Below are 27,446 nucleotides of genomic sequence, written 5' to 3' on the forward strand. Positions count from 1 at the left end.
AAAAGTTGAAATGTTTATTCTTTTAAGTATATCATCTATTACTACTCCTTATACTTTCTCTTTTAACAGGGATAGGATACTATTAACTTGAGATAATATTAGAAAGAATAGATTCTTATAAAATGGCATTTCAAAATCAGGAGTATTAACTGGAACAACCTCAATCTAGTTCTGAATTTGCTTTAGGATGAAAAAAAAATGTAAAAGCAAATTCAGAAAGCTAAGAAAGTCCATATGGATTTAATTTCAAGGTAAGCTCTTAGAAGACAAGGCAAATACTGCCTTTCTTATAATCTAAATGCCCAATGATATCTAAAAATAGCCTGATGGGTCACAAAAATAAATTTGTACTATTAAGATTAACCTCTAATAGTTACTAAATGAGTTAATATAGTATAGTATTTCTTTTGAAATTTCTGTTTTTATTCAGATATATTAATTACTGCTATCCACAAAAACTGAAGATAAACTTAGATAATAATAAAAATATTTTTTAATACTAGGCTTATGACATTTAGAAACTCTACCTTCTACTTTGGAAAGTCAGATAAGTTATTTCTACTCTAGAACCATATCAGAAAAAAAGGGCAAAGGCAGAGAAGCAACACATTCTTCATAGAGAAGGAGGCAAAAGAACAGAGTAGAAAGGTTTTACAAACAGAAGTTTTAAATCTGACTTTAACAATTCCTAGTTTTGAGCCCTTATGCTCTCAGTGGCTCAGCTCTAAAATAGAGATAAGATAACCTACCTCATAGGGTTCTTTTAAATATAGGTAATTGTTCATTTACTAAAAATATATATGCTTGCTGTATGCCTAGTAATTACTAGGAAACTCCAAGGGAGATTTACAGCATTTAGTAAGTTCAGTAACTACTGACTTCATCTGAGCATCACTGTCAATACCTTCATCCGTGATTATATTATAGAAATCCTATTTCTCACAACACAACCTGGCAAACTAAAATTCTTACATTTTTAAGTACACTATCTTAAATGAGCAATAAAATCACCAACTTTGTCCATAATTTCTGAAGAAAGCTAAAATACAGGTTCTCATTTGTATTCAGAAATATAATAACAAATGTACTAAATAGATCCAGAGATCTCAATATTTTTAGTTTTAAACCAATAAGTATTTCTTCAAAATTAAATGAACAACAGAGTTGTGACTTACAACCTAATAAAGTTAGTTTCGGTAATAAGTGCTTAATGGGACATGTTATATATAGTTTTACTCGGGTTTCCTTAGCCCTTGTATTTGTACAGTTTTTTAAAATTACAATAAAAAGATTAAAAAAAAGTTTCAAACTTTTCTCCAATGTCAGATGTAAACCAAATATGCTTTCCTTCTTCACTTGACCTTTTTATTGTATTACGACATTTGATAAAATTTATAATCAGCTTTCCATTGAAATACCAACATGTTTCAAAGAATTACGAAAAACAATCCCAAATTTCACATAGAATCAAAAAAGAACCTGAAGGGCCAAAGCAATGCTAAGCAAAAAGAACAAATCTGGAGGCATCACATTACCTGATTTCAAATTATATTACAAGGCTATAGTAACCAAAACAGCACATTGCTGGTATAAAAGTAGAAGCATAGATCAATGGAACAGAATGAACAACTCAGAAATAAAACCATGTACCTCAGAAATAAAACCAGTACAGCCAACTGATCTTTGAAAAAGCAGACAAAAACATATACTGGAGATAGGACGTTCTATTTGATAAATGATGCTGTGAAAACCGGATAGATAGATGCAGAAGAATGAAATTGGATCCCTGTCTCTCTCACCACATACAAAAATTAGCTTAAGATGGGTTAAAGGTTTAAATGTAAGATCTGAAACAATAAAAATCCTAGAAGAAAACTTAGGAAAAACTCTTCTGGACATCAGTACAGGCAAAGAATTTATGACCAAGACCCCAAAAGCCAATATAACAAAAACAAAAATAAATAAAAGGTACTTAATTAAACTAAAAAGTTTCTGCACAGCAGAAAAAATAATCAACACAGTAAATAGACAACCTACAGAATGGGAAAAAATATTCACAAACTATACATCCGACAAAGAACTATTATAACATCCAAACTCTATGAGGAACTCACACAAATCAGCAAGAAAAAACTAATAACCCCATTAAAAAGTGGGCAAAGCACATGAACAGACATTTTTCAAAAAAATACATACAAATGGCCAATATATGAAAAAAATGCTCAACAAAACTAATCATCAGGGAAATGAAAATTAAAACCACAATGAGATACCACCTTACCCCTATCAAAATGGTCATTAAAAAGTCAAAAAATAATAGATGTTGGTATCGTTGTGATGAAAAGGAATAATTCTTGGTGGAAATGCAAATCAGTACAACCATTATGGAAAACAATATGGAAATTCCACAAAGAACTAAAAGTAGATGTACCATTCAATCCAGCAATCCCCACTACTGGGTATCTAACCAAAGGAAAAGAAGTCTATATCAAAACTACACTTGTATGTTTATCACAGCATGATTCACAACTGCAAAGATACGGAATCAACCTAAGTGCTCATCAACTGATGAGTAAATAAAGAAAATACACACACACATACACACACAGAGGATCACTACCCAGCCATAAAAAAGAATGAAATAACGTCTTCCACAGCAACTTGGATGGAACTGGAGGCCATTATCCTAAATAAAGTATTTCAGGAATGGAAAAACAAATACTGCACGTTCTCACTTATTAAATGGGAGCTAAACTATGGTTATACAAGTCATATAGTCGTGACACTGGAGACTCAGAAGGGAGCAGGGTGGAAGCGGGAGTAAAGGATCAAAAATTAACTATGAGTACAATGTACGCTATTTGAGTGACAGGTGCACTAAAAGCCCTGACTTCACCACTATGCAATTCATCCATGTAACAAAAAAAACCCTAAATCTATTGAAATAAAAAAAAAATTTAAAGAAATTTATAATCAATTTTGATAAACCTTATTAATTAGGGTTTGTAAGTTAATAAATCAAAATTTAAACTTCAGAAATTGACTTTAAACTCTAGATTCTGATCCCAAACATTTTATAAAAGCCTTACCTCAAAGAATTGTTATGAAGATTAAAAAAAGGACTCAAAAAAAAAAAAAAAAAAAACCAGCAAATGAGCTCTCAGTATGTGGTAGTTGCTGCTAAGAATTAAAAAGTCTCAAAAAGAATCACAAAGAAATATCAAACTGCTTTCAGTTGTTAGTAGCAGTATTAGTATTGTAATTTTGATATAAATAAATATACAAGTAGGAAAAACATAAGTAAAACAGAAAAAGTAAAACATAATTAAAATATCATAATACTATAATGTTATCATTAAAAACCAATATTTTCAGAAAAGAGATACAAGCAAATAGGTAAAAACGTTACAATGCCAAATGTGAATTGGAAATATCAATATGAACTCATGATTAATTATACTCTTTCTAAAAAAATATTTTTTCTTAGCTTTGTCCACTGAAAATGCCTAGAAGTAATAGCAATGAACAAACACTCCAGTTTCCAGATTGAGGCATCCAAATACCATTCCCCACAAAAAAACCACGGCTTTTTGGAGAAATGACTGATTACAGTTCTGGATAGGATGAGGAAATAAGCCTGAGGGCAACTCTGTCAGAAAGCAGAGAAGCTTGGGTTAAATTAAAAGAACTCAGGAGCCAACATGAAGGGGCTTACACTGACCAAAAATGGGACAATTTAAACATCAAAAAAGAAAGCGACTGCAATGGATTAAGTAAAGTTAATCAAAAATATAAAAACCCATGAGTTTACACTAATACTTAAAAAAAAAAGGAAATCTTTACTTCCCTGTGGCAGTTTCTAGGCACCAAATTCATTATTCAATAAATTGATTTTTTTAAAAAGGGAAAAGAAACAAGCAATTATCCTATCTCTGCAGTATGAGTTGTGCCTCAAATTAAGCAAATAACAGATGAGGGTAAATTCTTCTCTACAGAAGATTTTCAGCTAATAAATGCAGATGATGGAATTTTAAAAATCACTATTTGTAAACCCTAATGAAATAGTGGATGTAGGCAATGATTATCCCTGGATGTTCAAATCACTAGATGATAGGCTTATGCGAAACTTTATATTAAGATGGGTCCAAACCTAATGTGCAATCTTAACTTTACTGAAAGAGGAACTATCAGACATCATATGTATCCTGATGCAATATAATAAGAAATACAGAGCACCAAGTATTCTTACCAGAACAAATGAACCTAAATCTGCTGAGACCTCCAAATCTAACTGCCCGATTACAAAGAATGAATATCTAACAAACCAAATGCAGAATGTGGGAACTTTATAGGACATATAATTGGGTTTATTCAACAACTAGATAGAATGAAAAAAAAAAAAGTGGGGTAAAGAGAAGAAACTGCAACAAACTAAGTGACCTTGTAAGTCTAATATAAGACTTAAGATACATATTAACTAAATATATGCCAAATTTTATTGGCATGCAGCCACACCTATTATTTGGATAGTAATACAAAGTAGCTATAAGGAATTATCATTAGCTTTGCTGGAATTATAATAGTATATTTAAAAACAGACAAAAATCATTTAGCTGTTAGAGATTCAGAGTGACATATTTATGGAGGGATGACTATAATGTCCGGGATTTCCTTTAAAATACTCTAGTCCTTTTCTCTAGAAAAGTATTATAGGAGAAGAAATATGACTGTCAAAATGTTGAAGTTAGGTCATAGGCCCATAGGTATTCACTATAATCTTCCCTATTCTTTTGTTTATGTTGAAAACTTTGGTAATGCAAAGTTTTTTTAAGAAGATAATAAAATGTCTATAGGATAAACTAAATAATCAAGTATTTTACACAAAAAAATTATTAATTGAATAAACTGTTACGTAACTATACATATGAAATGAAGCCTAACAATTTTTTCAGAAATCTGTGCCTATATACAAAATTATTTATACAGCATATTATATCTTTAAGTATGACTATCTAACTTCTCCTTAGATGTTAAATTCTCTTACAGGCCAGGAGTATATTTTATTTCTTTACCACCTGCCCAACACTAGTGTCAAGGGTATTCAGTTTATGATAAAATCAAAGTGGTTCCTACGCACAGTTCTGTCCCTCACGCAGTTCAAGAAAAGTACCACCAATATTTATGCATACAGTAAAATAAAACACTAAATGACTGGGAGTTGAGAAGATTTAAATTCTAATAATGTTAGCTTTTAAAGGAATTACAGGAAAAAATTAACATTTAGAATATGGTAACAGTGTTAGAAAAAAAAAACTTACCAAAACCATCTTCAACTCCATCATAAAGCTCATTAAATCAGGAGAGTGCTGCATTCTCTAGATCAAAACATTTCCAATTAATCTCATTTGTACAATGAATATTATATCCATTGAAATTGAAATAAAAATATAAGCCCAAGTGAATGTAAAAAAAGATCAACTATATTTACATCTGAAAAGTATAAGAAGTGAAGTACTGGTCATCAACCCAACTATTCCTATCAATTTCATTTAAAAGAGTAATTACAGCCATCAAATCTATTCTGCTGAGATATATTGAATTGTATAAGAATGTCAGTTAAAACCTCACATACCTCTGTTCCTTTACCACTGTTTACTGCCATATTTAGCAAATCTAGCAAGCTACATGACTATTTTTTTAAAAAGTGGTATGAGAGTCATGTGATTAGGAAGAGGAGCATAAAATATAAAAATTCGGAAATCTAGTTCAAGCAATAAATTAACAATTACTAATCAACAGTATGCTTTACTTTGATTTTTTTCCTTTCCCTTAAATACTACATAATCGTTATTTTTGTCCTTTCACAACTAACCCGTATTCATTCAAAAGGAGACAATCATTCATTAAAGCAAAACCTGTTATAATAAAATGTCAAAAAGGAAATAACCTCTGAAGTAGAATAAATATTTAAGACTGATGGTTCCATTTCCTTAAAATCCTTCATTCTTAACATAACTATAGAAAAGATCGAGATGGTTGCTTACACATAGATAGTATGTGCCTCCTCCACAGAGAGAAGCCGGAATAGTAAGCAGATTCTTACCTTTTGAACAGATCGTCTAGGAAAAAACACTGGGATTCACCAGGGGAAGCAACAGGAAGCATCAAAAGTGAATGAGCAGGGGGTTCAGGGCAACTTGCCCAACCAGGAGACAGCTAACACCCAGGAGAAGCCCCTGGATGCAGTCAAACAGTAAGAAAGAAGCCCCCAGGGCTCCACTCTCTGAGACAAGGGATCTCGGCTACAAGAGATCCCCTGACCCATGCCGGTCTCAGGACTAACATAGGGAGCTGCTGGAGATTGCACAGAGATAGTGTTACAGAAAGGGAACTCAGGTGGAATCCCACAGACATCCAAGCTTAGAGCAGCTTGAGCCACGCACCATTCTGAAAGCCTAAATATCAGGGAACAGTAGGGATGGAGCAGAAGAATCAATATTGTCAAAAGTAGTCTACAGATTGAATGTAATTCCTATTAAAATGCCAACATCATTTTTCAGAGAATTAGAAAAAAGCCTAAAATTCATACGGACCCAAAAAAGAGCACAAATACCCAAAGCTATCTAAGCAAAAAGAACAAACCTGGAGGCATTACATCACTTGACTTCAAATTATACTAAAAACCCATAGAAACCAAAACAGCATGGTACTGGTATAAAAACAGACACACAGACCAATGGAGCAGAATAGAGAACCCAGAAATAAAGCCAAATACCTACAAACAACTCATCTTCAGCAAAGTAGACAAAAGCATACCCTGGGAAAAAGACACCCTATTCAAGAAATGGTGCTGGGAAAATTGGATAGCCTCATGCAGAAGGATGAAACTGGATCCCTATCTCTCACATATACAAAAATTAAGTCAAGATGGATTACAGACTTAAATGTAAGATCTGAAACCATAAAAATATTAGAGGAAAACCTATCCTCGACATTAGCCTAGGTAAAGAATTTATGACTAATACCTCAAAAGCAAATATAGCAAAACATTGTGTTAAATAAATTAGACTTAAAAACTAAAAAGCTTCTGCACAGCAAACGATATAATCAACAGAGTAAATGGACAACCTATAGAACTAGAGAAAATATTCACAAGCTATATATCTGACAAACTCCTAATATCCAGAAAGGCCTAATATCCAGAATCTATAAGGAACTCAAATTAGCAAGAAGAATACAAATAACTCCATTAAAAAATGGGCAAAACACATGAACATTTTTCAAAACAAAATATACAAATGGCCAACAAATATAGGAAAAAAATGCTCAATATCTCTCATCATTAGGGAAATGCAAATTAAAACCACAATGAGATACCACCTTACACCTGTCAGAATGGCCATTAATAAAAAGTCAAAAAACAATATATCTCGTTGCAGATGCGGTAAAAAAGGAACACTTATACACTGTTGATGGGAATGTAAACTAGTACAACCTCTATGGAAAACAGTATGGAGGTCCTTCAAAGAACTAAAAGTAGACCTACCCTTCAATCCAGCAATCCTGCTACTAGGGACCTCCCCAAAGTAAAAGAAGTCATTTTCTAAAAAAGACACCTGTACCTGTATGTTTATTGCTGCACAGTTCACAGTTGCAAAGATATGGAACCAACCTAAGTGCCCACCAACAGTTGAGTGGATAAAGAAAATGTGGTGTACATATACATATATTAACTAACACACACACACACACACACACACACACACACACACACACACACACACACACACACACACGGAATACTACTCAGCCATCAAAAAGAATGAAATAATGTCTTTTGCAGTAACTTGGATGGAACTGGGTGCCATTATTCTAAGTAAAGTAACCCAGGAACAAAAAACCAAATACTGCATTTTCTCACTTACAAGTGGGAGCTAAGCAATGGGTATGGCATGGTCATACAGAGTGACTTAATGGACACTACAGACTCAGAAGGGGGAGATTGAGAGGGGGGTTGTTGGATGAAAAATTGCCTAATGAGTACAATGTACACTATTCAGATGATGGGTATATTGAAAGTCTAGACTTTTCCATAGTGCAATTCAGCCACATAACAAAAAAACCACTTGTACCTCCTAAATCTATTTAAATTTAAAAGGTTAAATTTTTAAAAAAAAACCTATAGAATACAAGAAAGCAAAAAAATTCTCAAGTTTTACATTGTTTTCTTAGATAGAACTCTACATCGTTTGTCTGCCTGAAAGCAAAATACGGTCTTTTTGCTTTTTATGATACACTGCCCTGACACCACACAACACTGAACAAAACCAATATGTGAATTTGGTTCACTCTTTTTAGATGAGAAAAATAAGACTCAAAGATATTTCAACAAAGCATGAACAATATGATTCACATCTTAACATAGCTTTGAGTGGGCACATGTTTGTAAAACAAATCTTTAACTATACCTTCTTCTATATGATATTTTCCCCTTAGTTTATTACAGATGAATAATAAATTATATCAAGGGTGTGGAAACTACAGCCCAGAGACTAAATCCAGTTCAGTATCTGTTTTTGTAAACAAAGTTTCACTGGCATGCGGCTACACCTATTCACTTACCTCTTGTCTGTGGCTGCTTGTCTGTGACACTATAAGGGCACAGTTAAGTAGTTATGACAGAGACCTTATGGTCCATTGAGCCTGAAAAATTGACTACCTGGTCATTTACAGAAAAAGTTTTCTGACCCCTGGCCCATATTTACTAAAATTAAAAATAATACAAGGGAAGAATAGTAATATTCACCTGGATTTTAAAAACACTCAAATTAATACTGGGTTCTACCTAACCAACTGGAGGACAGAGGGAGGTAATTAAGTAATTGGGACTTTTTCCAGGAACCTTCTTGGTGACATGGTTGAGAAAAACACAGTTATAGATCTTACTATTATACTTACCCTTTATTAGCAACATTTTTCCAGGCTATTTACATATGCCAACAGATCATTTCTTAAACTTTAGTGTGCAATATAAACAGTCATGGGGATGAGAAAAGAGGAGTGGAAAGAAAACAGAGAAATAATTTGAACAATCTCTTTAGAAACTTCTGTAATTACACTGCCAGGATGACAGCCTACATTCTACTATACAAATCAAATAGTTTATCTCTTATTTTTTTTGCAGCTTAGTAATACTTTATGTGAGAGTGATTGTCACTGTCAGTTATCATAGATAATAACCTACCTTTACAATAGAAAAAATATAGGAAATTGGAAAAACATAAAAATGAATAAAGCATCAAAAGAAATGCAATTCCACTAACATTTATTTTTCTAGAAGAGGCATTTTATTTTTACTTCAGTAAGTAAAAGTGACTTTCTTTTTAAGTTTTTCTAATCTTTAAAGCTGAGGTTCCCAACCCCTAGGTAGCGGCCCAATACTGTCCTGTACCGGCCTGGTACCAGTCCCATGGCCTGTTAGGAATCAGACTTGCATCACTGCCTGAGCTCTACTTCCCCCACTTCCCCTCTCTCCACTCACCACTCCACGTCCATGGAAAAATTGTCTTCCATGAAACTCTGGAACTGGGCCACACAGCAGGAGGTGAGCTACAAGTGAGCAAGTGAAGTTTCAACTGTGTTTACAGCCACTCCCCATCCCTTACATCATCGCCTAAGCTCCACCTCTGTCCCCACTCATGGAAAAAATTGTCTTCCATGAAACCAGTCCCTGGTGCCAAAAAGGTTGGGGACCGCTACTTTAAAGGAATATTCAAGCAGATGAACCTAAACATTAACTCAATTAATCCTGCCTATGTCTCACCTAAGCTGCCTTTATGTCCTCTCATTATGCAAGTACACATGATCCTAAATGATTTCTACCACACCTTTTCTGTTGCTAATTTAAATTCCATTTTTGCCACAGATATCCTATAGCTCTAAATGGGTCTGGATTTTTTTTCCTATCACCACTATTCAGTCTCAACAGAAAAATCACTCAAGAAATGATGGATACAGTTGAATGCATTTGAAGAACCCAGTCCCAAAGACGGAAACCAGTTTCAACATAAATGCTACCTAGAGATATGCTGAGGGTACTAAAGTAGAAAACACATTATATATAATGTACGGATCCTTAATATACTTCATATATAGAGATGAAACTTAAAAAACTCAGTAACCATTAAGCCAGTTTGTTACAACATTCTGCAAAGCAGGTCTTTAAAAGAAGAGTAAATTAGTAGTTTCTTACCCTCACTTCATACATAAACCTTTTAAAAAGGACTTACCTGTTGGACTATTTGATGATATCCATTAAGTATTGTTCTCAGCTGCCAACTACACAGTAATCTAAAATTTTAATGGAACAAAATTGTTTGTTCATTGTTCTGAATTAAAAGGAAAAAACTTATTTGTATGCCAATGTAAACATGCATGTACATAAAAAAGAATGCCATAAACATAATTCTGACAAGTTAATAAAATTTTCACCACTGATACTGTAGAAAGTCTTGTCTTCAAACTGTTGGTACTAATTTTATTTCAAAATATAAATAACTGCCATCAGTAAATGACAGGCAAACAGTACATCTTTTTTATCTTTAATACATCCAAAGCAAAGTTTTCCATTGAATTAGATTCTTCTCCAAGATAGGTTAAATGAAACCAACAGTTTTGATCATAATATATCAAACTTGTATTTGAAAATTTTACATAGCAAAGTAATCTTCAAATTCCAGGTTAATGTAATAAAAGGATACATACTTTTAATTGTATAAGTAGCAGTAAGTAAATGTTCATCCACCCACTGGCTCACCTCAGCTGTATTCTCAACGTTGCTGGGTATATAACTCTTCTAAGGAATTACTTTTACTTACCTAGCAGTAGGAAGGCTCTCTTGAGTTTCCCTGATGATGACCTTTTCAGACCTTCATGACTCTCTCTATTCTTTGTCTGTGAACCTCAATACCTATCCCACTCCTCTCTTAGTGGCAGAGTAGTTCAATTGTCCATTGGTAATCTCTCCAAAGGTGCTTTCCATCCCTTGCCACCAACTTGGTAACTTCAATTCAGAAATTATCCCTTTACTGTGGTATCCTTAATTTATATTCTGTAAGTTTTCTTCCTCCTTAATGAATTAACTAGTTCAAATATATATCATCTTTAAAAAAATCACAATTCTTCCCTTGAATGTACACCATTCTCTAGCCACTGCTTTTCTTTAAAGTAGTTCATACGGTTTCCATTTCCTTCCTATCCACTCATCCAGTTCAAAACCCAACACAATCTAGCTTCTATCATTGCACAAAACATACTCATATCCAACTTGATCTCTCTGCAACACTCAGCACTGTTAACTATTCCTTCCATAAGGTTCTCTTTATTTGACTTGAAGAGACACCACCGTCCAAGTTCTCTTCTTACTTTTCTGGTTAATCCTCAGTCTACTTGCAAGTTCCTCTTTAGTTACCAGTCCTTTGAATGTTGGTATGCCTTCAAGTTTCTGTCATTGGCCTTCTCTTTTCACTCTCCAGATAGAGGCACCAGAAAGTCTATTCATACTCATGGCCCCAAATCCTATGACTACTACATGTATCTCCACTCCAAGCCTCACACTCTAGTTCCACACCAGTACACCACTACATACCAAATTGTTCCTCTTGATATTTCACAACCAGAATGCCTTAAAACAATCTCCCTTCCATTTCCCCCATCTGTAATCTCTTCTATAGCTTAGTGATCTGAAACAGAAAATTAGAAAGCATCTTCCACTCCCCTTTCCCTCTTACCTGCACTTCTAATCAGTCACAAAATCCTCTCAATTCTACGCATAAATATCTCTGATTCCTTTTTTTCCACTCTTCCCCAGAGATATTTAGAAGCAGAATCGAGATTTGGGGCAGTACCTAAAATTTCAGTCTCATATCCCGAATAGTTCTCTCTATCAATACTCCATGTTGGTACCTAACTCTATAATAGGACTGAACTGTGTGTATGGGTCTTCCTATAGAATGAATATACACTAAATAATATTAGTCAAAAGTTGGGAAAAAAGAAGCCTCCTAATCCTTTTCTATTTTCCCTTTATACTCCTGTTCAGTACTTGTTAGTGAAGTGTACACAACTGCTGTTTACTACTTTAAATAAAAAAAAAAATTAGACTATTCAATGTGTTAACTTTGAAAAGCACGCACGTCAGTAACAGGGAAAGCTATTTACAAATGCTGCATTGGTTTGGAAAAAATCAGAAATGTTTCCCTCTAGTTGACTGACTAATAAGCATTTTAGGTAAAACTCAAATCACTAGAATCAGTTTATACCAGATTTACCACCTGTCCCACCAAGATGTATGTATATAACTAAACACCACATCACCTTGCATTCTTCAGTTGTAAATCTTCAGGCAACAATATTCTAAGGTGGAAGTCTCTTCCCTGTGGAAAACAGTGAAAAGGTTTACTCAAATTTTCATTACTCACTTAATGCTAAGAAAAATTAAACACTGAATCACATAGAAAAGGCCATGTTTTCCTTTATTTTTTAAACAGTATCAAATCTATCAAAATCTTTATACTTGTTAAAATCAAGCAACAAATGTTACATTTTTGAGGGGAAATAACTCAAAAATGTCAGAAACTTTTCAATTATTAGGAAATCAAAACACTAAGATAGGACTTCGTTATTAAAAGGAAAGTCACTCAAGAAATATCACAAAATTGCTAATATAGACATACAGGAGAAATTCAAATGTCATTTCTCAGAAAATAAATTTATGAGAAAGGAAATTTCTTCAAATGCTTTAAATATGGAAGAAAAAAATCACAATATGAAATAAGAATATATAACATTACAAACCATGTTTTCAACTTACTTTGTAAATTTTAATAAAGTGAAAATATATTTAGCTATACAATCTGAATATACAGACATAAGAGAAATACTTTCATAAATCAGAGTATATTTTATTCTCCCAAACTAGTGAACCATTATAATAAATAAAATCAGTAACATATTAAGATAGTAATACAATTGAATATATAGAATTTTATTCAAGAGTTTTTCTAAGGACAGAACAGACTTCTCTGAGAAATATATTCAATTTTACTTTCTTAGGAAAGTGAATGGGTAAGCAGTTTAAACTTTGTAACTTAAATAGGAAAACACACATGAAATTTGAGTAAAAATAAGCAGAAAAAGACAAACAGAAATGTAATCTTTTACTCCAACAGAATAAAATGAAAAAGAGTAATAAAATTCTCAAAAAACAATTACCATGTGGAATTTTAGCACAGTCTCCCTCAAAGCAGTTTCAAAAACAGAGGAACACAATTAAATGTACCCCATAACCTTTACTTTCATGGTAATATTACAGTTCTGACTTTCATTACATTTAAATGTCCTTTAAAAAAATGAAACAAAATGTACTACTGACCTTTTCAAAAGGTCAAGTAACAATAATTCACTATTTCATTAAAGCACTGAAAAGTATTATGTAGTAACTTTAACCTAACTTCATAGACATCCCACACATAGGTGTAAGAACAGTCTGGAATTCACAATTTACATGAAAAATAGTAAAACTATTCTACTGTAGAAATCTGTGCTGTTATTTGAAAGAATAAAATTCCAAAGTCCCTTATTTGCAAAACCCAGCCATTTTAAAAGGTCAAATGCCATGTCACATGCCACAATACTTTTCTGATTCAAGAAAATGTCCAAAATTACATTTTTAGCTAAAGCATCTAAAAAATATTAATTGTTCTCCAAAAGCAGATTTTTCCAGGCTTGTAGGAAACAAAAGTACTAACAGTTGCCTAAACCTCAATCTCCCCCCCAAAAACCCTACCCCCCAAAAATATAAATTAATATTAAAAACAAATAAAACAGGGGGACAAGGGCAATATATGTAACCTAAACTTATGTACCCCATAATATGCTGAAATAATTAACAAAAAATAAAATAAAATAAAACCACTAAAATCCCATGTTTTCAGCCAGAAGACAGGGCACACTATTGACTTCAAATTCTTTATAGGAAGAAAAATATAAACCACTTTCCAGTAGAGCCCACTCTGGGACTCCCATAAGTAAGTCCTTTTAGAGTGCTAGAGGGTTTAGAAAAAAATGTATGGAAGAGAAAATGGGGGGATTGGACTAAGTGCAGAAATAATATTAATAATAAAAAGTTCTGGTAGATAGGACACTGACTACAAGGAAGAGACTTAATGTGAACACAAAAGTCAATGAGCCAGTGTTGGAAAAGAATGCTTTCAGGGTAGAAGATGGTAAAAAGGTAGGTAAAGACACATTTTGGAAACCGGATGTTAGGAGGAAAAAGAAGAATAGGAAACTTAGGCTCTTATATAAGAAAATAAAACACACAACTCCTCCCCCCAACACTCCCCCACAATTCATCCAGAATCTGTACTTTGCTTCACCAACAGAAGAGGGTATTTTTGAACTAGGAATTTTATAAACTATTACAAACAGCCAAAATATTCACAAATACAAAGGTATTGTCTTTATCAATGTGAAGCTACTATGAGACAAAGAAAATGAGAATAAAAACATTTTAGGTCATGACAGCCCCTGTTCAAACAAAACCCAGAAACCATAAACAAATTATAATACTGAATTAAATATCATTAAGTGATCATTTGTACCCAGATTCAGAAATTCAAAAACTAAGACCAAAAATTGTTTAAAAAAAAGGAGGGGGGGATGGGGAGAGAGAAGGAAAGGAGAAAAAGGGGAAGAAATGAATGAACTGAGTAAACTTAAGGTAGGAAAATGGAGAAAAAGACAAAATTATATTAAAATGGAAAAATAAATTTAAAAAGGAACCCAAGGAAGAAAAGAACTAAATAAAAATGTCATAAGGTGCAAAGAAAAAGCAAGAAAATTACCAAATGAAAAAAAGAAAAAAATTAAAGACCATCAATGAAAAGTAGTTGAAGTAGAAAAGAGGTGCCAAAAAAAAGTCCGATATACATATAATTGAAAACCTTGAAAAGCAAAACAAAATAGTAGAAAGAATATTTTAAATTATATCAAAGAACATTTTCTGGAAATCCACATCCCAAAAGGACAACTGGCCACATGAGAAAAGTGACTCATAACGACCCACTCTGAGCCTCAGACTTTAAAAATAAAGAAAAAGTCCAAAATCTCAGAAAAAAGATCTGGGTTATATGGGAAACACAGTAAGACTGGAATAAGACTTCTCAAAGCAAGATAAAAAATAAAGCAAGAATGGAATAGAAATTTTAAGAAACTGAAGAGAACTGTTTACATACATGATGGAGCAACAAGGATAGGATTTACCCTCACCCCTTAATTTAAAAATGGACAAAATGTGTGAAATAATGATTTTCAGACATTTAACAATAGGCAGCATAGGACAGTGGTCTTTGAAAGCAGACAAACAAATGTGAAAATCTCTATAATGGCCAAGCTCTATAGGTCATTAGATATGAAATGTCCAATTTCTAATCAAAAGTATAGTTTATTATATCTCAAACAAGAATCAGTACAATTAATCAAAGTATGCGCCCAAACTATCAACACAGTTTGCCATCTTAACAGTAGCTTGCTTATGCCAGCAGCAAAGAAGCCTGGAGACTGAATGGCAAAAGGCGTTTTCCACAGCTTGTTGAGAATTGAATACTTTTCCTTGCAATTAAGTGGTCCAATGCTTGGAAGAAGTGGTACTCAGTTGGTGCGAGGTCTGGTGAATACAGTGGAGGACAGAGAGTTTCCAAATCCAGCTTCTGTAGTTTGAGCAGTGTTGTTAGTGTGACACATGGTCAAGTGTTGTCTTGCAGGAGGATTGGCCTGTTTCTATGGCCCAATCTCAGCTGCTTAATTGCAAGCATCCTTATCATTTCATCCAAATGGTTGCAGTACACATTCACTGTAATTGATTGACCAGGTTTCATGTAGTTGTAGTGGATATTAATAATACCAGCACTGGACCACCAGATACCATTAGCTTTTTATTATTAATTTCATAATTATTAATATATAATATTGTTCTCTCCACCTGGAATACCTCATCCCTGGGACACCCTTTCCCCATGCCCACTTCTCTACCTAGGAACTTCTATTTGTTCTTTAAGAACTCGACTCAGGTGTCACTTCCTCTGAGAAGCCTTGACACATCCCATCTCCCCAAACCTCCAACCCTCTGGAATCCCACAAAAATTTGCTCAGATTTCTATTATGGCCTAAGTTATATTACAAAGTGCTCATTTTCATACCTCCTTGTACTAAATTCAGAACTCCTCAAGGGCAAGGACTATGTCTAATCATTTCTTATGGTTCCAGTGTTTAGCTCAGTTCATTGTAGGTGCTCAAGGAAAGTGACATTGAATGAATCAATCATCATACCTCAAGGACCCTCTGTCTTACCAGGTACCATGCTAAGAGACATAAAGTTAAAAAGATTAGGCCTTTGGCCCCTTGAAGTTTATAAACAAATTAAGGATGTGTTCATATCTTTCAAATCTACATTATAGAAACCCAACACAAACTAGCTTAAAAGGAAAAAAAGAATGTGGGCAGGGGACAGAATTTATTTGTCCTAGGCAAGTTACTTCTATTAATAGTTTCAGGAATAGGTGAATCTAAGATCCAAAGGTTTCCAACAATGTTATCCTCCAGATTAGGTCTCTTTCTATAACCTGCTCTTCGGTGGCTTCATCCTCAGGAAATTTTTTTCCATGTGAAAGCCCCTCACAGCTCCATGTTTACTTCCAATTGTAGCAAAAATAGAGCTTTTTATGCCAATGGTCCTAGCAAAAGTCCTAGGAGTAAGTCTCAATGCTTTTAATTGAGTCACCTGCCCATTATAGTAACTCTGAGTAAGCCTAAGTCACAAGCCTACCTCTGGATTTGGAAGTGGGGTTGACCCCATCCAAATCATATGTATTAAAAGTGAGGGAAGGTTGTTCACCAGAGAAAAATCAAGTTGCTGTCACTAAAAGGGGAAGAAGGTATTAGGCAAGCAAAAACCAACACATGTCCTCCATGAAGGGGATGTCCCATACATCAGTAATTATATGGTAAGGCCAGGAGTGATACCTATCTTAAGTGCTTACAGCCAAAGATTAGGTAGGAGAAATGGATCACTTCAAGGACAGCTGCCCACAAACACCTTCTAGGAGGAAGCCTATGAACTAGGCCTTTTAAATAGGCAGGATTATGGTAGGCAAAGATGAGGAGGCCTTTCAGATATGTGGCATGAACAAAGGCAGGGAGGTGAGGATCCTTTGGAACTTTTACAAGTTTGCTGGGAACTTCGGGGAATTAAGTCTGGAACTTTGGTTGGGGGCGGATCTATACATAGTCAAATAAGTTCTAATCCTTTATGCAGATTTCTTCCATATATGATCTCAAAAAAGAGTAATTTTGGCAGGCACCAGGAGTAGGATTATTCTTCCCATGTTACTGATGGGGCAAGTAAGGCCTAGTGCAAGAGATGCCTACGGAGGGTCTACCCTCCTGTGTCCAGAGGCAGAACAGCACAAGAAGCCAAATTTCTGCCCTCCAGCCCAGGACTGTGCCTCTCCCCCCATGCACAGTAATAATAAAATCTGGGGTTAGAAATCACCAGGACAGCAGCTGTGGCTCAGCCCCAGGACCAGACTGAGGACACCCTTGGAGGAAGCTGTGGGAACAACCATATAAGCAGAAAGAAGGTATCTGACTTACATAATGGCTAAGACCAGAGACTCTGGAGTCAGGCTTGGTATTGATTCTCAGTTTCGTGAGTTAAGGTGTTACCTTGGGCAAATTACATAACTTCTCTAAGCCTTAGTTTCCTCATCTGTAAACAAGGTAAAGAACAATAGCTGTCTTACAGGATGGTTCATGAGGTCTGAATGTGGTATTGCATATTAAGAACTTAGCACTCTCTTCCTCGTTGGTTCTCATCTCCTCTTCTGGTTTGGTCTCCTCTTCCGGTCTCATCTCCTCTTCTGGTGTGGTCTCCTCTTCTGGTCTGGTCTCCTCTTCCAGTCTGGACTCCTCTTCTTCATCTGGTCTGGTCTCCTCTTCCTCTTCTGGTGTGGTCTCCTCTTCTGGTCTGGTCTCTTCTCCTCTTCCGGCCTGTTATCTTCTTCCAGTCTGGTCTCCTCTTCCGGTCTCGTCTCCTCTGCCTTGTCCAGTCTCCTCCAGTCTGGTCTCTTCTTCCTCTTCTGGTCTGGTCTCCTGGTCTCCTCTCCTCTTCCTCGTCCAGTCTTATCTCTTCTTCCAGTCTGGTCTCCTCCTCATCTTCCGGTCTGGTTTCGTCTAGCTTTTTTTGATGAATATTCGATTTTGGACTGTGTTTCAGCACTTCATCTTTATCTAACCATTGTCCTGAACACTTGCAATTGTCAGAAAGAATCAACTTTTCATCTCATGTAACAATACAGTGTAGAAATGGTTGGCCTTTATATCGTGACAGCAAAGAAAGGCAAGCTTCAAGACGATTTGTATTCTGATGCTTGTTTAATTCATGGGTTCATCTATCCAGCTTCTTTACCTTGCCAATTTGTTTCAAATTGTCCAATATTGTTGGAATAGTAACGTCAAACCTTGCTGCTAATTCACACATAGGTTGAGATGGATTCGCTTCCACTACAGCTTTCAGCTCATCATTGCCCCCTCAGTCTCAGGTTGTTCACGTGGCTCATTGTCAAGATTAAAATCACTATAACAGAACTTGTCAAACCATGGATTCATTAGCCACATCCTTCCCAAATACTTCCTTGATATTTTGAGCCGTCTGTGCTGCATTGGTTCCACTATGGAACTCATATTCGAAAATAACACAAATTTGTGACTTATCCATGGTTTCACAAAAACTGCTCTAAAAAAAAATTTGGAAGATTTTTTTCTTTCACAAGCCAAACCAGTCACTTGAAAGACCGAGGATGTACCGTCACAATAAAAATAAAACAAGATGCGTCAAAGATATCAACTGTCAAACTTAGTACTTAAGGAAATCGGACATATCATACTTAATAACCTAATACTACCTGGACAATTTTCAGACTACAAGGTAGGGGTGGAGAAACAAAGAGATCCTGACAGTGTTGCTGATTTGAGAAGAGAGAGGTGAGTTAGGGGAGGCCAAGGCATGTCAAATTCACAAGGTACAGTACCAAACACAAGCAAGAGATGTATGGAAAGGAGAGAAATAAACATAGAGAAGACTCCAGAGAACTTCAGAGGATTCCCTGCAAGGAGTTCAGCTGAGTACTGCTTGTCACATGGATGTGAGAAAATCACCCAGTGCTGAAGAACCATAGGAATGGAGTCTGCTGGATATAGTCACATTCCAATCAGCCATAGTGAAAACCTGGTAATATAAGAGCCATTAAATAGAGAACTCAGAGGGATGTTGTCTCATTTGTACAGCCAAATTAGCTTAGACTAAAGCTTTGCTCTGGTTCTGCCTAGCAAAGCTTAAAAGCAAACCCTGGGGCCGGGCGCGGTGGCTCACACCTGTAATCCTAGCCCTCTGGGAGGCTGAGGCGGGCGGATCGTTGGAGCTCAGGAGTTCGAGACCAGCCTGAGCAAGACCCCGTCTCTACTAAAAATAGGAATAAATTAACTGGACAACTAAAAATATATAAAGAAAAAATTAGCCGGGCATGGTGGCGCATGCCTGTAGTCCCAGCTACTTGGGAGGCTGAGGCAGTAGGATCGCTTCAGCCCAGGAGTTTGAGGTTGCTGTGAGCTAGGCTGATGCCACGGCACTCACTCTAGCCCAGGCAACAAAGTGAGACTGTTTCAAAAAAAAAAAAAAAAAGCAAATCCTTAAAAGATCAAACTTTCCAAGTAATTTAACTGCAGCTCACAGCAAACCTCAACAATATTTAGAGAATAAAAATACAACAGGTAGGCCAGGTGCGGTGGCTCACGCCTGTAATCTTAGCACTCTGGGAGGCTGAGGCGGGCGGATCGTTGGAGCTCAGGAGTTTGAGACCAGCCTGAGCAAGAGCGAGACCCCGTCTCCACTAAAAATAGAAAGAAATTATATGGACAGCTAAAAATATATATAGAAAAAATTAGCCAGGCATGGTGGCGCATGCCTGTAGTCCCAGCTACTCAGGAGGCTGAGGCAGAAGGATCGCTTGAGCCCAGGAGTCTGAGGTTGCTGTGAGCTAGGCTGATGCCACGGCACTCACTCTAGCCTGGGCAACAGAGTGAGACTCTGTCTCAAAAAAAAAAAAAAAAAAAAAAAAAATACAACAGGTAGAATTCATATATCTAGCATCCAATTAAAACATACTAAGTACATATATTTCCTGCAAAGAAGAATATACCCATAATAATGACAAAAATCAAGAGAAACAAACACAAAAATAGCACAGATTATAGACCTGATTAAAAGAATTAAAAGTTACATTTCACATGCTTAAAAGGCTAAAGGAAAGCATAAGCCTACCAAATATAAACAGGGAATATATAAAGAAAGACTTAAATAAAAGAAATGAAAAATACTTTCAGATGAAAAATATTCTACCCTAGATGGTATTAATAGGACATACTAGTGTACCTGAACACACAGCAATAGAACATATCCAAAATAAAACAGAAAGAAACTGAGGGGGAAAAAAGGAATAGACCATCAGTGACTTATGGGAACATAAAGTGGTCTAATATGCATGTATTTATAATCCCAACAGAAAGAGTGAGAGAGGAAGGCATAAAAAAACTTTTTTTGAAAAAATAATGGCTGACGTTTTTTTCCAAATTAAGTGAAAATGTGTAATCACAGATCCAAGAAGCTCCACAAACCCTATGGAAGAAAAACATGAAGAAAACTACACCAAGGTACAACACAATCAAATTGACTGAAACCAGTGACAAAAAGAAAAATCTCAAAAGCAGCCAGAGAAAAACAATATACTACTTACAGAGGAATAAAGATAAAAAAGAGTAGAGATCTCTCATAGAAAACAGTGCAAGACAGTAGAGCAACATCTTTATAGTATCAAAACACAAAACTGTCACCCTACATTCTATATCCAGTGAAACTGCCTATTTCAGACAATTTCAAATAAACACTTTTTCAGACATAAAACAGCTGAAAGAATTCATCAGCAGTAGACATGCACTAAAAAATGTTAAAGGAAGACACTCAAGAAGAAAGTAAATGAAACAATATGGAAATCTGAATATACAACAGAGTTACAGACAGAACATACAAGTAAATATAAAAGATTTTTTCTCTAATTTTTAAATGTATTTTTAAAGGATAATTGAGGTATCAAGGCTGGAACAATCTGAGCAACAAAGTAATACTGGACTATAACCCAAAGTATAAAATAAATGACCATAAGATCATACTGATATAAATAAATGGCTGAATTAATGGAGGAGGATAAACAAATCTCCCATGCAGTAGAATTCCAGATAAATTATATAAATACTTCACCTTAAAAGACAGGGAGTATAAATCCCCACTCTTTACGTGAGGGCTGCTCACAGTGACTTCCTTCCAAGGACTATAGTATGGAAAGAGGAGAAAAAGAGTAACTTTTACAGTGGAGAAGCCTGACAAAAACTACTTTAGCCAAGTGATGAAAGTCAAGATCAACATCCATAAGTGATATTGACAGACTGTACCCTTGACGTAATATAATGAGACAAATGGCACTTTAACTCTGTGATCTTCCTCCCAAAATCCCATAACCTCAGTCTAATCATGAGAAAAACACTGGACAAATTCTAATAGAGGAATATCCTACAATATACCAGACTAGTTAAAGGGGATCATTTTACAATCATACAGGAGTCATGGTCATCAAAAACAAGGAAAGTCTGAGAAACTGTCATAGTCAAGAAAAGCCTAAGGTGATATGACAGCTAAAGGTAATGTGATATCTTCGATGGGATCCTAGAAAAGTAAAACAAGGCATTAGGTAAACCTAAGGAAATCTTACTAAACTATGGACTTTAGTTAATAATAATGTACCGATATTGGTTCATTAATTGTAACAAATGTACCATACTAACATTAAGATATTAAGAATAGGGGAAACTATGTTATGGAGGAAGATCATGGTGTATGGGAACTCACCAGCTACTCAATTTTTCTGTAAATCTAAAACTGTCATTAAAAAATAAAGTTTATTACTAAAAAAAGGTAACTGTTTAATCAAAGTTAATAACTATATTGGGGGGATTATAAGATGAATAGAAATAAAGTATATGACAATAGCACAAAGGCAAAGCAATGAGAAATGGAAGTATACTGTCATAAGATTCTTACAAGGGAAGTGGTACACCTGAAAGCAGATTGTGGTTAAGTTGAAGATGCATACCGTAAACCCTAAAGCAAACACTAAAATTTTAAAAAGAGAACAAGAGACAAAATTACATAGCTGATAAACCAATAGTGCATATAAAATAGAATCTTAATATTACTTTAAAATAGACCATGATAGGCTTAACATGTATACTACAAAACCTTAAGCAACTACTTAAAAAAAACCAAAACAAACACAGCTAATAAGCTGACACAGGAGATAAAACAGAATTACAAAAAAAGAACTCAACTAATGTAAAATACAGAAAAATAGGAAAAATAAAAAAAGAACATATAGGACAAATAGAAAATAAACAGTAAGATAGTAGATTTAAACCCAACCATATCAATAATCACATTAAATGTAAATGGTCTAAGCATTCCCAAGTAAAGGGGTTTGTCAGATTGCATAAAAAAGCAAAGTCCAAAAGAAACTCCTTTTAAATATACAAACACAAATAAGCTTAAAATAAAGACTAGAAAAACATAAACCAACACCAATCAAAAGAAAGCTGGAGCCAGGCGCAGTGATTCACACCTGTAATCCTAGCACTCTGGGAGGCCAAAGTGGAAAGATTGCTTGAGGTCAGGAGTTCAAGATCAGCCTGAACAAGAGTGAGACCCCATCTCTACTAAAAATGGAAAAAATTAGCTGGGCATAGTGGCAGTGCCTCTAGTCCCAGCTACTTGGCAGGCTGAGGCAGGAGGATCACTTGAACCCAGGAGTTTGAGGCTGCAGTGAGCTATGATTGCACCACTACACTCCAGCCTTGGTGACAGAACAAGACCCTGTCTTTAAAAAAAAAAAAAATAAGTTTTATATCAATGATCTAACCTTCTATCTGAAGAAACTAGAAAACTTAAGATAAAAAAATCAATGAAATAGAAACAGAAAAACAATAGAGAAAAATCAATGAAACCAAAAGTAGGTTCTTTGAAGAGATCAATAAAATTTATAAACCTCTATCCAGATTCATCAGGGAAAAAAAGAGAGAAGATACAAATTACCTACTGAGAAATGTGGATGTGGATGGGAATTATTTTTAACCTATATCCATAAATTATTTGATAACTTCTACCTTTAGGAGTTGGTACCTAATCTCCCTCCTTTTGAATATGGACTAGCCTTAGAAACTTGCTTCTAACAAACAGAATAAAGCAGAAGTAAATATGTGTAACTTCAGAGGCTAGGGGATAAAAGGCAATGTACAGCTTTCTGCATGATCTCTGTGATGTAGCACACACTCAGGGGAAGCTAGCTACCATATCGTAATGACAGTCAAACAACACTATGAAGGGCCATGTGGTGAGGAACTGAGGCCTCCTGTTAAGAGAGCAGTAGCAAACTGAGGCCTCTAGCCAACTCCAGCCAAGCCTTTAGATAACCACAGTCTTGGCAAACATCTTGATTGCCAGATCATGAGAGACTATGATTAAGAACCACCATCTAGACCAGCATAGTGGCTCACACTTGTAATACCAGCACTTTGGGAGGCTGAGGGGGTCGGATCACTTGAGGCCAAGAGTTCAAGACCAGCCTGGACAACATACTGAGACCTTGTCTCTAAAAAATTTAAAAAAATCAGGCACAGACAGTGGCATGCACCTCTAGTCCCTAGAGTGAGAGGCTCTATCTCTGAAAAAAACAAGTTTCCCCAAATTGTTGATTCACAGAAAGAATAAAACAATAAATGTTTGTTGGTTTAGGCCACAAAGGTTTGGAGTAATTAGCTATGCAGCAAAAGATAATCAATATAGGGAGCATCATTATAGATACTAAAAACATTAAAAGGATAATAAAGGAATATTATAAATAACTTTAAGCCAATAAGTTAAAAATCCAGACAAAATGAACAAATCCCTTGAAGGACGCAAACTACCAAAGCTCACTCAAAAGGAAAGAGATAACCTGATAATAGAAAATACGGAATACACCTTCTTTTTAATCACACATGGATCATTCTCAAAAAAACATTACATATTAGGTCACAGGAAAAAAGTATCAATAAGTTCCACAGAATAGAGTTTTTTACAAACAATACTGTCTAATCATTATCCAATAAAACTAAAAATTAATAACAAAATTAAAAATCAAAAAGAAAATTTTAAAAACCTTCTATTAAACAACTCCTAGGTACAGAGGAGTTAACAACAAATTGAAATTACAAAACTTCTAGGAAATTATGATAAAACACTATATGTCAGCATCTATAGGATACTTTTAAAACAGTGATGACAGGAAAGTGCAAAGCCCTAAAAAACTTAAATACATAAAACTGTGTTCTCACTGGCCAAATCTGGGACAATTGGAGCACAGGAATAAAGTAATTGCTATAGTCAATTAAGTCATTTTTTAAAAATACATGAGTCCATTTTGCTGTAAATAAATAAGGGAAAGATACTCCTTATAATAAATTGCCAATGCATAAACATAGAAGGAATAATGGAGTCAGAACATCATTATTTGGCAACCATCACAGTAATAACTGACTCAAGCAAAAGTCAATGAATGGATGCTAAAACTGGGGGTGTAAGGAGAAGGTGAAAGTTTGATGCCTCACAGGACCTCCCCAAAATCTAGCAGATGACACCTTAACCAGGTAATCAAAGGTAACATCATCAATAATGGAATCAGCTAACCTTATGTGTCCTGAGAAGGACACAACATAGTATACCTGCCAAAAATGCATAATCTGAATTCAGTGGTGAGGAATGTCAGTCAAACCCAAACTGAGGTACATTCTACCTAATAAAAACCTGAATTCTTAAAAAAATGTCAAGTTCATGAAAAACAAAGACAAACTGAAGAACTATTCCCGGTTAAAGAGACATGACAGCTAATTATACCCTGGGATCTTATATCACTTGGTGGGGGATGGGGGTATAAAATACGTAATCGTACCATAAACAAAATTTGAATATGGACCCCAGATTAGATAATGGTATTGTATCATGATAAGATGTTCTGATTTTGATAACTGGACTGTGGTTATGTATAAGTGTGTCCTTGTTTGTATGAAATATAACCTGAAGTATTTAGGGATAAAGGGGCACTACATTTATGATTTAATCTAAAATGGTCTGGGAAAATAATGTGTATAAGCACCCATCCACATACACATACTCCAAATGTTAAATTAAATGGGGAAAATGTAAGCTGGTAAATCTAGGTACAGGGTATACTAGAATTCTTGGTACTGTATATTCTTGCTACTTTTCTGTAAATTTGAAATATATACAAAACCTTTTTAGACAATTAAATAAAGTGTTTAAGATTTAAGTAAACTGCTTAAGGCAGGTACAAATTAGAATTGTAACTACAGCAACAGTTATAGGAAAATTTCACCTAATCTCAATTCCGATGGCTGTACATTTTTTCTAAAAAGCTTTAGCAGATATAGACATACATGATACAAAGTATTTTCCTTAAATGCCTAAAATTAGCCATAACAAGGTGCCTAGGGAAAAAAGGTAACAAGTAATACTTCCTCAACTTTTCTAAATGTTGTCTGAAAGTGAATCATGTTTTTAAGTAGGTAATTCAAGACAAAAGTTTACAGCTGGAGAAGGAAAAGATGCATTAATTTTTTTCCATATATAATAATGAATTTTAACCACTATTTTCTGTGATGGTCACAATGAGTTTGAAGAACATGGAGAAGCCCAAGTGCACTATCTATAATTTTCCATTTAGCACAGAACATTCTGATTAATTCTACACCATCTAATACACTTAGGGGCAGGCAAAAATTTCATTTAGAAAATGGATTTGGTAATGCACTATTTTTCAGAGATTATTATGTCTTGAGATTTCAAAACGTGGTAATTCCTAGGATACGGGCCTTCTCCTCAAAGAGTGTGTGTGCTGGTCCGGGAGGGGGCATGGGGTTGAGTGTAACTGTCAGAGAGGAAAAGTCTATCCTCAAACTTCTAACCTCTCTTGGTGCAATGGAGGGGGAAAAAATCCAGGCCTGGAATCAGCCTGAGTTTAAGGGATTCTGAAGCAATCATGGACAAGTTACTTGACCTCTCCAATGTCCCATACCTTAACTTCCTCAATTATGAAATGGGAATAATGATTTCTTAAAACTTCTGCCTTAAAGGGCTGAGAATTAAGCGAGATATTGTACCTGGAAAAAACCCTGTCAACTTCTAAACCCCATACGTGTTAGTACGTGTAATAAACTCCTTAAGAGAGGCCACTGGAATCAGCAATTGAGTTGTTGTCAAGATTTCTTACAGAATATCACAGCCGGAGTTGCCCAGGTACACATGACTTGGCACAGGGCCAAAATAAGGTTTTCCTCCAAAATGTCCTTTCTACTGGAAATACGGATATAATTAGCCCAGATTTTCAGGTGAACTGCCAACATTTGTGGGGATGGAGAGTGCTAAAATCGAGGTAGGGCAAAATTTACCAAAAAATGCACAGTCAATTGCGGGACATACGTTGAACTGAGTGAGGAAAGAGCAAAACTCCAGGAGGGGAGCAGGCGCGAGCAGGCGTGGCCCCGGCCCGGCCCGCCTCCCGTCCCCGAGGCCGCGCGGCCCGCGGCTTCCAGCGACAGCGGCGGTTCCTAGTCTCCCAGGAGGGACCCGCGCCGGCCCCTCAACCCCCACCAACCTCGCCAGTCACAGACTTCCACGGGCGGAGCTGCGCCACGAGAGGGAGGCTCCCTTAGACAGCAACAACCGGGCGGGTACCTGAGCCGAAATGAATCCCTCATACACGGTTTTCTCCCGGTTCTGAGGCAGAAGCAGCGGGCACTGGTGCAACAGGCAGGCTTCCGTCCCCGCCATGGCTCAGAGTCCGGAGAGCCGCGAGAAGCTCCCGGCGGGACGGGCCTTGCACATGCGCAGTCCGGTTGCGCTCAACGGCCGCGGAGCGGAACCCGCGCCTTGGCGGGAAGAGCCCGAGTGTGGATTCCGCGGGCGGAAATGGAGGTCTAGGGCCCGGTTGGCCCGTTGGCGCTCTACGGGAGGCTGCATTGGCCCCAGCTGGAGGCAGGAGCGGAGATTGCTCTCAGGTCCACAGGACTCACAGACCAAGATCATTAAAGCCTTGATTGTATTGAAAGACTACTACAAATTTGGAGTTGCATTTCCTCCAGCATATAACTGTTTTTACAGTCTGAGTGTTGCA

The 27,446-nt window shown here is 35.9% G+C and overlaps 1 protein-coding gene across 4 annotated transcripts in view; it reads right to left on the reverse strand.

Moving 5' to 3' along the window:
* Nucleotides 1-27,167, reverse strand: part of FANCL (FA complementation group L) — a 66,626-nt gene extending 39,459 nt beyond the window's left edge. Inside the window, exons 1-4 of one of the 4 annotated variants that reach the window (XM_045549662.1) lie at nucleotides 27,008-27,142; nucleotides 12,376-12,434; nucleotides 10,290-10,350; nucleotides 5,319-5,375 (exon numbers count right to left, since the gene is read on the reverse strand). In XM_045549662.1, the coding sequence (XP_045405618.1) occupies nucleotides 5,319-5,375; nucleotides 10,290-10,350; nucleotides 12,376-12,434; nucleotides 27,008-27,103 (273 nt within the window). In that variant the 5' untranslated portion in view covers nucleotides 27,104-27,142. Of the gene's footprint in view, nucleotides 1-5,318; nucleotides 5,376-10,289; nucleotides 10,351-12,375; nucleotides 12,435-26,927 lie in introns of all 4 variants that reach the window. The other 3 variants (XM_045549660.1, XM_045549663.1, XM_045549661.1) reach the window with 3 other exon arrangements.
* Between the last annotated feature and the right edge of the window lie 279 nt (nucleotides 27,168-27,446).

Source organism: Lemur catta, chromosome 4 (assembly GCF_020740605.2).
Source record: "Lemur catta isolate mLemCat1 chromosome 4, mLemCat1.pri, whole genome shotgun sequence".
Classification (NCBI taxonomy): Eukaryota; Metazoa; Chordata; class Mammalia; order Primates; family Lemuridae; genus Lemur; species Lemur catta.